This window comes from Rutilus rutilus (genome assembly GCF_951802725.1).
Source record: "Rutilus rutilus genome assembly, chromosome: 10".
Classification (NCBI taxonomy): domain Eukaryota; kingdom Metazoa; phylum Chordata; class Actinopteri; order Cypriniformes; family Leuciscidae; genus Rutilus; species Rutilus rutilus.
The window spans coordinates 18,159,396-18,172,571 of NC_140215.1; the positions used below are offsets into that span (position 1 = coordinate 18,159,396).

The window sequence follows — 13,176 nt, forward strand, 5'->3', positions numbered from 1 at the left end:
ACGAGTGTTGACAGACACTGCCGTTCTAACATAGACCCGCCCTGATCGAGTTCACAGCTGCTGCACTGACGTCTCCCAAGAGTTGTAGGTGTTGTGTGGCTGGATGTACATAGCACTCTCTATTTACTCCCGAAATCTGAGGCAGCCGCCGAAGACGAGGTGGAACTATTTTGTTTTTAAAGAAAATGCTCCCTCAACTCTACCGAAATTCGTTTATGTACTTGCGCACTTCTTATAACTTACTGTTTACTCAGCTCTTACGGTGATTTTTCTGAAGTAAAACTGACGCTTCATCTTTTGTGTTATGTACAATAAACTTTATTAAACTCATCAGTATATGTTTGATCATCATTCGGACCTGGCCCGAAACAGCAGACTTGTAGGCTATTAATAGTGGATACATACAAGCAGATGACAAATACGTTATAACCGTAATTAAACTACTAAACTATACCTGTTCCATCTCCATACAGCACTCTGACTCTGTAGGCATTATTGTCCGACTCCGGGTCGAAATGAACACCGTTACTGAGAGTTTCTGATATTATCATCATTCCGTGAGATGAAATTGTCCTGAGAGACTGTGCGCGAGCTCATGAAGCTCCACCCCCTGTGTCGTGCAGCAGCAGCTTATTTGCATTTAAAGGGCACACACTAAAACAGCGCGGTTTTCTGAGCCCCAAAAAATGACAATTTAAACATCTGTTGGGTATTTTGAGCTAAAACTTCACATACACACTCTGGGGACATCAGAGACTTATTTTACATCTTGTGAAATGGGGCATAATAGGTCCCCTGTAAAACCACATTTGGAAGTGGCTCAGATTGGTTGCGAAAAAATCGGATCTAATGTGGATTTTTTTGTTTACACTTGTGCAACAAATTCCGAGTAAAAGATCGGATTTGTTGTGCCAGTGTAAACTCAGCCTAAAATACACAGATCTAATATAGCCTACACGTGATTTCTTCACTTGCTGTTTACGTTCACAGACATAACCGACTGCGTTATGTGAACTTTGTGTTTTTTGACACAGCCTTTTGTGTATTTGACAGTTTAAGCACAATGAGACGTGAAAGAGAACTTATTTTAATACTCGCGTGACGCGCCGTCTGACATCTATCTGTCTGCTTGTGCTTCGCATGTGTGCGCTCAGAAAACCATATATCAGATGTTTAGACTGAAATGGCTTAAAAATGCATGCAGTTAATAAACATTCATGATGATGAAGAACTGCAATGTCACGTGACCGCGACCGCAATAGAGATGATAATAATCAAAACCAAACAGATGTTTTAGGTTCATATACCTAAAAAAAAATCACTTTTTGTTTTTGTCTTGCAAATTTTCTGTGTACCCCTTGTAGCTCCCTGAACCAAGTTTGAAAACACCCCTCAGTGATTGGACTTCCTGATCTGAGCAGATGTTTGTTCATTTTTTCTGAAGGTCCAGTTGACGAGTACATGCTTCCGTTTGAGGAGGAGGTGGGCCAACATCCCTCTCTAGAGGACATGCAGGATGTGGTGGTCCACAAAAAGCTTCGGCCCACTCTCAGGGAGTGCTGGCAGAAACATCCGGTACATAACGTCAATCCTAAAACCTCACCAAAAATTTTCATTGAGTGAATATTAGGCTTGATATAAAATGCGTTAATTTGTCTCACAGGGTCTGGCCATGCTGTGTGAGACTATAGAGGAGTGTTGGGACCACGAGGCCGAGGCGCGTCTCTCCGCGGGATGTGTCGAGGAACGTGTGGTCCAAATGCAGCGGCAGACCAGCATCTCTGCCCCAGAGGAAATAGTCACCGTGGTAACCATGGTGACCAACGTGGACTATCCCCCTAAGGAGTCCAGTCTATGACTAGAGGATATCAGCATGTGAATTGCGGGCTGACCGAACAGAAAACACGCGTCGGGAATGGTGGTGGACAGCTGTTCTGACAGCCGGCTTCAGACATGCTGGATGATTGTCCTGTACTTTCGGCTGGAGCAAATGCAGACTATACATTTTGCGCCGAATCTGGGTTTAATACAGGTACACCTGGAGCCAGCTATGTTAATGTATGTGTGTGTATATATAAACTAGTACCACAGGGCGCTCCGGCAAGGACGGAAGATTATAAGCCGGCATCAAAAACGTTGTTGTCGTTTCTCTGCTTGGAGAAGAAACTTTCCCGTTCAAGGAGTAAACGAGACTCCGCCGCACGGCGCTAGTGTCATTTCAGTATAAAAAAGGGCAACGTCCATGTAAAAAAACACATTTAATGTGTTCATATGAATGACTATTGTAATGCCAATAAGAAACAGCTTTTTGAATGTGTAGTGTGACGCTGCTGTACAGATATCAACAGAAAGGGTGACGATACAACCCAAATCAACACGTGTTTTCTCTGAAAGCTTTCAGAGTTTCTGTCAGATAACCACCAACCTCTCGACAAGGTATACCTCAGTTTCTCATCCTAATAATACGTTTGTTTTGTAACACTATATGATATTAAAAAAAGAGGCTTTTCGATGACCTCCATTTGGCACGGAAGCTTTTTAAATACGGGGAAAAGTTTTTTTATATGACAGATTATGCCAAGAAACGATGGCCATTCATAAACCAGTGTTCTGCCTTCTTTCTTTTAGTCGTTCTCTGTGTTGCCCTGCTGTTTAAAATGTGATACTTTTGGTTTTTTTTAGCATTGTGACCGTTTTGACCTTTATCGAGACCTGTTGAGAAGAAAAAAATCCCTGAAAATATGAATTTTGTGAAAATAATACAGCACTTACCAATATAGGTTTGCGGTGTCCTCACAACATTGACGTATGTGCATGCCTCGTGTTCTCTTTTTTTTTTTTTTCTCTCTCTTTTTTTTTTCTGTTTTTCAAACCTTTGTTATCACGTGGAGCTTGTGCATGAGATCCCGTTAGCAGTCATGGAAACCCCTTCATTATTCGTTAATCTGAAGTATTTCCTGTCTTCAGGGCATCACTCATTTCCATTTTCATTTGGAGTCCTCCAATCCTGGTTTTCTATGATCACTGTCTGTCACCTCAAACTGGTTTCAGATCAGCAGCCAGGCGACCTTCTACACACTTCTACAAGAACTGTATCTCAGTATGTCTCAGGAAGCGTTTCCCTTTGCTTTGAGCCCTTTGGTGCCATTATGGTTACCCTTGTTGTATTATGTATGCAAGGGCCCTTGATATATAACACCTTATTAGTGTGGTCATATTATGTGCAATAACATCCTAAGCAGGGACTGTTTCACAGCTCACAGGCCACTTCCAGTGTGGTAAAAATATAAGCGCCTAGCTGATTGCTTAAACCATAATGTACATCATGAACTGAAGTTGACGTCAAGCTTACGACATGCTATGCATATGTTATGATGCCCGATTGTCTGAGAGTATTAAGATAATAATATGCTGTAACGGGGACCGAACACATGCAGTAACTCTCTGCCGACTGGCTGACAGTCTTTCAAATGAACAGCTTCTCTGCTGCTGCTCTTAGGCTTTGTTCACACTGCACTTAAATCCATTTTGATTTTCAAATCCAATTTTTAGGATCAACTGTCATTTTGCAAGAAATCTGATCCATTTGTTCAGAGAGTGTAGTCAATATCTGTCCCAATATCAGTCATTCATGACTATCACATTGCATCCCAGATGATGGAAAACCTGCCTGAAATCTGTTCACAATTAAACCGATTTCAAACCACATATGGGTCTGATTTGAATCAGGCTTGTAAAAATCTTATTTTTTCAGTTCAGACTACGAACTAAAGTGATTTGAGTCGGGACACCAAAACCTGAAATATGATTCAGTGGCTCAGTGATTTTGTTCATTTTGCTTTTGATATTAATCACGTCAAATCCCGAATGGTGAAAAAATGAATTGAGATCTGATCTGACCATTCGGACATGTGGATGTGGTTTGAATCCGGTTTGTAAACATTGCGTTTCGTGTTTGTTTTTTTGTTTGTTTTTTTTTTTACCCATTCACACTACGAATATCTAAACGGATTCGAGTATGATACAAAATCGGATTTCTGTTGCTCGTCTGAACAAATTCTGAAATCCTTTCCCCATGTGATGCATTTGACAATGTTCAGGTTCATACAACCGTATGCAATCAAGCCCTTTCAATGAAAGCTTTCTATCTCTCTCTACTGTAGCATTCTCAGCCAGCTCATTCTGTTGTACTTCATCTGACTGCTGTCAGAATGGTAAAGTAATAAGGGCCCATGCCATCTTTCAAAGGCCTTCCGTTGGACTTTGTAGGTGCAGAATTGAAGGCCCGGTGGTTCTAAGCCCAAACTAAAGCTCTTTGCAGGTTAGGGTCAGGAGGACGAGTGCTCTTGGTCTAAGAGCACCTCCTGTGAGGTTCTTGCTATTTGACTTTTTGACTGTAAACACTACAAAAGATTCACTAAGCCTGAGTGACTGCTGCTGGCCTGTAGAGTGTTTTCACCAGGTGCTGTCCTGTACCCTTGTCTGTTTTTGGTGTTTTATTTGGGGAATCTGGGAGGAAGGTTGAATAAGATGAAAAGCCAAACTTTAAAAAAAGCCCCCTGTTTAGTAGAAGACTCAATTTAAAATGCACCGTATGTACAAATGAATGTTGTTTAAGATTGTGAAAAGAGCATGAGGTTTTTTTTATGTCACAAAGAAAGAAATCCTTTATTGATATTATTATTATTATTATTATTATTATTAAATATTTTAATGTTAATTTTGTACATCTGTATCTTAGTTTTATTAATTTATATCATGGCCCAACTGTCATTCTTCTTTTCTGGATCAATGAGAAGTGATGCTTTCTCTTTTTTTTAAACTGGTCAGATAAAACACTACAAAAGAATCAATCCTTTACCTCAGACTTCCACTCACAGCGTTCAAAAGATTGAACAAACAGTGTAGCACGACTGACAACATGGTGCAGCGTTGCAAAAATTGCTCCTGGGATTCGACCAGCAGCTTCTCTTTGTCTTTTCTCTCAGACACACTTCAGTGACAATGTTTCTTCTCATTGAGTGAATGTCTCCACTTTACCAAAACTCTCTAATTTAGGTGCGAGCAGCTGTATTACTGTTGTGCTGGACATGCCATTTTTGTCCACCTTACTCTCGAGTATTTACCGCATTCAGGGCCTGATCAGACGTAATTGTTACATAATGTACAGATTAAATTTTATGCTACTACTCCCCTCAAATAAAGTATAGTGACTGCTCTCAAATGTGTACTGTGTCTCAATTACTCAACTGATCTGAAAATAGTAATGCGTATTTCCGTCTGTTTTAAAGACAGAAGTGAAGATTTCCACTGATAAATGTTTAAGCACAAACACTGCATCTGAAAAAAATACTGATTACTGATTGTAATATTGGCAATTTGACATTTTCTCAAAGCTAAGGTCAGAACTGTCCAGCCTGACCTGTATTTGATGAATAGCTGTTGTGTGTGATCACACCACTAGAGGTCAGCATTTCACCTCATTGTATACTTTTTGATTGTAATATTTTACTGATGCAATTTACAAGTTTGGGGTTAGTAAGATTTCTGATTTTTTTTATTTATTTTTTTATCTTCAGCAAATATGCATCAGATTGATCAAAAATAACAGAAGACAATGTTACAAAATATTTCTTTTTCAAATAAATGCTCTTCTTTTCAACTTTCTATTCATAACAATCACAATAAATCTATCACGTTTTCCACAAAATATTAAGCAGCACAACTGTTTTCAACATTGATAATAATAATAAATGTTTCTTGAGCAGCAAATCAGCATATTAGAATGATTTCTGAAGGATCATGTGACACTGAAGACTGTAAATTCAGCTTTGCCATCTCAGGAATAAATTATATTTTAAAATACATTGAAATATAAAACATTTATTTCACAATAATATGACTTTTTACTATATTTTAGATCAAATAAATTCAGCCTTGGTGAGCATAAAAGCCTATTAAAAAATAAAATCCAATGTTATGAATACAACAGCTTATCATTAACATTAGCACATAATTTATTATGTATCCTTATTGTATAAAATATTTGTCTAGTGTTTCTAAAATTGCTGCATTGTCTCTTGTCCCAGACTCACCTGGAAAGGGATTGAAGCTCCAGCTGGAGAGTTCTGCAGTCCAGTGACTGAACGCCCACCATAGAGGTTATATATAAATTCAAGTGGACTGCTTGTCCGGCATCTCATCTCACTGTTTCTCTTTGAGCTGTTGAACTGAATCACCTGGTCAGGCTGCTGTAAATGTCCTTGAATAACAGTGTGGGAGTCAACAAATCACATTCTCTCAGAATGCTGCTGTGTGCTTTAACATAACAAAAAGAAGAAAGAGTTCATAATGCATGCAGTAGGCCAGAGAAGCATTCATATCTGAAGCTCTGAAAACTATAACCACTATAACCAGGATGCCCTTTGAGATCACATGACCTATCGAATACTGCTTTTTACTCAATACCTATAATTGAACATGGATAATCATTGCTAACTGTGAACAGCGCATTTCTGCAATGGCATCGGTAATTGTTATTTTATTACTATACTATTATAGTTTTTATAAAGATTTTTAATTAGCTCCTATTTTTATATATCATTTTGGTATATTTTAGTTTAATATTTGCCAAAGCAAAAGTAGACTTTTTATTTTATTTTATAGTTTACGTTTATAGTTTTTTTTTTTTTTTATCTAATATGTATGTTGTGCTTTATTTCATTTGACACATTTTTTTTTTTAATAGTTTAGTTTTAGTTAATGAAAACCAAAACTGACTACACTGAAAACGATTGTGTTATTCCAGATTCGAGGTCTGTTCTGTAAATAAATAAGATTTTGAGGCTGATCTTGTGACTGCTGTTATAGTTTTTCTGGCTGAATATGTTCCTCTATTGTAAAGTCACTTTGGATAAAAAGAGTCTGCTAAATGCAAAAAGTTACATTTCATAGTTTAGAAATTGAGTAACAAAACATTGAGTTACTGTTTTATCATTTCACAGCGTGCTACAGCCATATCACCCTGTAGCCCAAGACTGGTTGCCCACTGAAGCTAAGCAGGGTTGAGCCTGGCCAGTACCTGGAGACCTCATTAGAAAACCAGGTTGCTGCTGGAAGAGGTTTTAGTGAGGCCAGCAGGGGGTGCTCACCCTGTGGTCTGTGTGGGTCCTAACGCCCCAGTATATGGGGACACTATACTGTCAAAAGCACCGTCCTTCGGATGAGACGTTAAACCGAGGTCCTGACTCTCTGTGGACATTAAAAATCCCATGGCACCTCTCGTAAAGAGTAGGGGTGTAACCTCCAGGGGTGGAGGCAAATTCCCTCCATTTGCCCTTATCAATCATGGCCTCCTAATAAACTCCATCCACTCCCTGAATTGGCTCCATCACTCTCTCTCCTCTCCACCTATAGCTGGTGTGTGTTGAGCGCACTGGCGCCGTTGTACTGTGGCTGCCATCACAATATCCAAGTGGATGCTGCACACTAGTGGTGGTTGAGGAGAGACCCCGATATGATTGTAAACAGCTTTGGGTGTACAGTAGTACATAGTAAAGTGCTATATAAATTCATTCATTAGCAACATGTTTCACACACATTCTTAAGTGTTTTGGGTATGTGGTGTGTTTTGAATTTGACCAATTTGTCCGATATCCATGCAAAAGCAACTCCTTAGAGTCAGTCAAACTGCCCTGTGAGACCGGTTGATAATAACCTGATCAGAGAGAGCCATTATCCCTGGAGGAGAAAATGAACATCTACATTGAGCTCCTCTTGGGAAAAACATGTGTCTCTAGAATCATTTGGCAGCTCCCCAAACACAGATGTCACAATGCCAATGCATATGCCTCCATGCACATCTGCCATTTGCCTCTCCATCATCTCCAGAACTCACAAGAGGAGGTTTCTCACAATGCATCTGAGCATTTTAACCAGTTTAAAAATATGCAACGAGATGCAAATGAAATGTGTTCAAATTTGTTTTCAGTGATTAAAATAAAGCTGAAATAAAATGTAACTAGATGAAAAAATAAAACTTAAAAAAACGTAACTGAAAATGAATTAATTATATATATATATATATATATATATATCATTAATTAATTTATATATCATTTAATTAATTTTTAAACATTTATTTAATTTTTTAATGAAAATTAATTAATGATATACACTCACCTAAAGGATTATTAGGAACACCATACTAATCCTGTGTTTGACCCCCTTTCGCCTTCAGAACTGCCTTAATTCTACGTGGCATTGATTCAACAAGGCGCTGAAAGCATTCTTTAGAAATGTTGGCCCATATTGATAGGATAGCATCTTGCAGTTGATGGAGATTTGTGGGATGCACATCCAGGGCACGAAGCTCCCGTTCCACCACATCCCAAAGATGCTCTATTGGGTTGAGATCTGGTGACTGTGGGGGCCATTTTAGTACAGTGAACTCATTGTCATGTTCAAGAAACCAATTTGAAATGATTCGAGCTTTGTGACATGGTGCATTATCCTGCTGGAAGTAGCCATCAGAGGGTGGGTACATGGTGGTCATAAAGGGATGGACATGGTCAGAAACAATGCTCAGGTAGGCCGTGGCATTTAAACGATGCCCAATTGGCACTAAGGGGCCTAAAGTGTGCCAAGAAAACATCCCCCACACCATTACACCACCACCACCAGCCTGCACAGTGGTAACAAGGCATGATGGATCCATGTTCTCATTCTGTTTACGCCAAATTCTGACTCTACCATCTGAATGTCTCAACAGAAATCGAGACTCATCAGACCAGGCAACATTTTTCCAGTCTTCAACTGTCCAATTTTGGTGAGCTCGTGCAAATTGTAGCCTCTTTTTCCTATTTGTAGTGGAGATGAGTGGTACCCGGTGGGGTCTTCTGCTGTTGTAGCCCATCCGCCTCAAGGTTGTGCGTGTTGTGGCTTCACAAATGCTTTGCTGCATACCTCGGTTGTAACGACTGGTTATTTCAGTCAAAGTTGCTCTTCTATCAGCTTGAATCAGTCGGCCCATTCTCCTCTGACCTCTAGCATCAACAAGGCATTTTCGCCCACAGGACTGGCGCATACTGGATGTTTTTCCCTTTTCACACCATTCTTTGTAAACCCTAGAAATGGTTGTGCGTGAAAATCCCAGTAACTGAGCAGATTGTGAAATACTCAGACCGGCCCGTCTGGCACCAACAACCATGCCACGCTCAAAATTGCTTAAATCACCTTTCTTTCCCATTCTGACATTCAGTTTGGAGTTCAGGAGATTGTCTTGACCAGGACCACACCCCTAAATGCATTGAAGCAACTGCCATGTGATTGGTTGATTAGATAATTGCATTAATGAGAAATTGAACAGGTGTTCCTAATAATCCTTTTGGTGAGTGTAAATAAATAAATAAATATATATATAATTCATTTTCAGTTAAGTTTTTTTAAGAAATGTGTTTTGTTTTAGTCCAGATCAACAATTTGTTGATTTGACCATTTTAATATTAGCGGTACAGCAGTTTTACATTTAAAACTTTCTGTTCACTCATAAAATGTATTAATTTGTCTTAGGCAGAACAGAAAACCGTGTGAAAGCCAAATGCTACTTCAACCACAACATGTATCTATTGCAATTCAACTGTCCAAACCACAACTCGAGATCTGGAAATGTGCTTAAAGACCTATTGGTAGTAATGTGCATAAATTAATACAATAACAAAATACAAAAAACACATGCCGTGATCACAAAAATACATTATTTACATTTTTATTTGGACAGATGCTTTTGTCTTGTATTAAATTTGGATCGAGTATTTGACTTGTTTCTGTATACTGATAATCATTCAACTATAGCTGATTTTTGTCTTTTGACAGGTATTCTACTTGACCACCATTTAACAAAATCAGTCCACAACTGTATATATATACAGAGGTATCCAGTTTTTATGAGGGGAAATTTTGTATCCAGTCCAGAAGACATGTGTTTGAGTGATAAATGTGAAAATTATAACTCTTGACTCAAAGAGTTTCAGTACAAATGAAAAAATAAAAGACATTATGCACTATATAGAAGTGTGACTTACTTTTCTCTCTTTACACTTTCAGACTGAAATGTCAATATCACGTGTCCAAGAAGAAGTTGCCTAAAAAATATTCCACAGTGAATGTACATTCACACATGAGCTGACTTGAAACTGGGTCTATAATCCCTGTGACCCACATGGGGCCACGTCACAATTTCACAAGGGCCCCTGGGCTCACTATACCCCCTCAGTGAATACATGTAGCTCATTATATATAATTCAGGAGGTCTTAAGGTCATTTGCATGCCCTTGCTCATTTACTGAAACTTCCACTTCTTTTTCTAAAGGAATCTTATAGTGTTCATACAGGCAGGCTCCCAAAAATAAAGAGGGAGCCCAACTCAGACTGTCAGCAGTATCCTAAACACCTACATGTACAACACTTAGAGACACTTGGCCACACTCTTGTCACCATTAGTTGGCAATGTGGAACGTCACATCCAGAACTCCCAGGACTTAGCTGAGAAGGACCTGCAGTACCTAAAGTACAGGACCCTGAGGGGAAAGAAGAGTGTTATGGTACAGTAATGAGGAATGTCATAGCCATCACAGCACAGAGGGGATGGGACACTTCTGGGCAAGACTAAAAGATGAGGTTCACACATGCAGGCCAGGGATATTCAAGTCAAAGTTTTGGAGAAACAGGATGGTTTGTGAGAGGAAAGAGACCATTTGTGAAAAGTGGAATAGCCATCTTTGAAGCCTGTGACGCCAGTTGCCGGCTACTTACCTTTCGTCCTTATCGCAGCAATTTCACACCAATTCACACTCGTGATCTCAATCCCTTCAATGACTCCAACAATTAACGAGTCTTGTTGTGACATCATTGTTTTGAGGTGAAGTTGATAGGGGAATCACCACTATCAACAACTTTGGAAACGTCTTGAACATCAGAAAATAACATTCAAGAGACTAAAACAAGGGATTTTCAGAGACATGCAAAAGTTAACAAGTAGGTTACAAGGAAATTTGCAAAGTGTAGACATCTTAAATGAACTCCTCGGGCAAACAGTCCATTTCTATAACCATTTAAAACCAATTGAACAGGGAATCAGATTGACCAGTCACATGTCGCACGGGTATATTTGTGGCAATAGCCAACAATACATTGTATGGGTCAAAATTATCGAATTTTCTTTTATGCCAAAAATCATTAGGATATTAAGTAAAGATCATGTTCCATGAAGATATTGTGTAAATTTCCTAGCGTAAATATATCAAACATTTATTTTTATGAGTGAATGCAGCATAATCGTGAACATAAATGGACAGCTTTAAAGGCGATTTTCTCAATGTTGCGATTTTTTGCATGCTCAGATTCCAGATGGTCAAATTGTTGTATATCAGCCAAATATTGTCCTATTCTGACAAACCATATATCAACCGAAAGCTTATTTATCCAGCTTTCACATTATGTATAAATCTCAATTTCATAAAATTGACCCATGTGACTGGTTTTGTGGTCCAGGGTCACATTTGTGAAATGCATTGCAGAAAAAGTTTTTTCCCCCATGACACCTTGTTTCTTCTATGAAGACTAACTTTCTTCCACTCACTTCAGAAGTTTTTTCTCCCCTCTCATCTCATATAAGTTTAATGTACTGATGTTGGCCTGGTGATACCAGTCATTTAGATGAGAAATGCAGTACAATGCCATTCTTTTAAGCAATGGACTAACCATAAGGAGCACCAGGATATTTCCCAGTGTCAAAACCAAATGCACTTTCACAAGTTTGGGGTCGGGATATTTTTTAAAAATGTTATGCTTATGCTCATTAAGGCTGTGTTTATTTAATCAAATACAGTAAAAACAGTAACATTGTGGAAATTATTACAATTTAAAAAAATAACTTTTTTCAGTGTCACATGATCCTTCAGAAATTATTCTAATATGCTGATCTGGTGCTCAGGAAACATTTCTGATTAATATCACTTACATTTTTGAAAAACATTTTGTTGTGGAAACCGTGATAGCCAATAATTTTTACTGACCCAAAACTTTTGAACAGTATAGTGTACAACATAATGGCCTAGATTAATTCATGGATCCTAGTTTATGTAAGCGATTCAGGCAATGTTCTGTAGAGAAACACTGAGTGCAGCCCCTGCAGTGCTCAGACACTCTCCACTTATGCATCGCACATCCACCTCTGCTTTAGGATCGCCTCAGTGCTCGAAGTTCTGCTCGTTCCTCTCATTAAAACTGATGTGTCTTAGCAGGCTTAACTTTTTTTTTTTCTAGCAGACTGGCCACCCAGCTCACTCCTGCTGCTAGCAGACAGCAGGAAACTCAATTGCAGTAGACCTATCAGAAATCTAATGGTGAAGGATGGATGCTATTTATTTAATAAAACAATAAATAAATAAAAACTCATGTCAACAGAATACTTATGTTAGTGTGAAAACGCTCATAATCAGAGTAAAACGTGGATTTAATTATGTGAACCAGGCAAATAAAACTCAGCAACAAACAATGTCATTGCATTTGAATTGAACATTTGTGTAATTCACTGGGTTGGTCTACAACTTTATAGCCTAGATTTTATAGGTTGGATGTCATGAACCAAGTAATTTTTTCATTCTCATCATCAAGTTTTTTGGCATGACCAACAAACTGTTATGGAAATTCATAACCATTTTTTTGTTTTGGCGAATGGACTAATTGGCTAATTCGTATGAATTTGTTCAATTCATAGGCAATGTACGATCTGCTTACGCCCCACTGATGGTTAGGTTTAGGGATGGACCTTCATGTTTAAGTTTTTCTAAAAAATAATTTCCACACGAATCACATTGTACAAATTCATATGAAATACCTATTGTACAATTATGTTTTCTCATGAGATCAAGTTGGAAGGTAAGCTACCAGGGGATGGTCGCCCAAATGTAGGCTTATACTAACAGTTAATCAACAGGGGCACTGTAACAGGGGAAGATTAGGACAATTTTAAGGGCCCTGGTAAGACAGGGGCCTGTCCGATGCTCCGAATCCACCCCATCCCCCAGCCAGGAGGATAGGTGACCCTGTCAAAAAAATTCTATAGCCCAGAACCTTTAATATCTGTTTACATTCTTGATTTTAGGCCATCTTTGT

At 38.7% G+C, this 13,176-nt stretch overlaps 1 protein-coding gene across 2 annotated transcripts in view; it reads left to right on the forward strand.

Moving 5' to 3' along the window:
* Positions 1–2,797, forward strand: part of acvr2aa (activin A receptor type 2Aa) — a 49,466-nt gene extending 46,669 nt beyond the window's left edge. For both annotated transcript variants that reach the window (XM_084421488.1, XM_084421487.1), the window contains exons 10-11: positions 1,445–1,575; positions 1,664–2,797. In XM_084421488.1, the coding sequence (XP_084277614.1) occupies positions 1,445–1,575; positions 1,664–1,858 (326 nt within the window). In that variant the 3' untranslated portion in view covers positions 1,859–2,797. The remainder of the gene's footprint in view (positions 1–1,444; positions 1,576–1,663) is intronic.
* Positions 2,798–13,176: the final 10,379 nt, after the last annotated feature.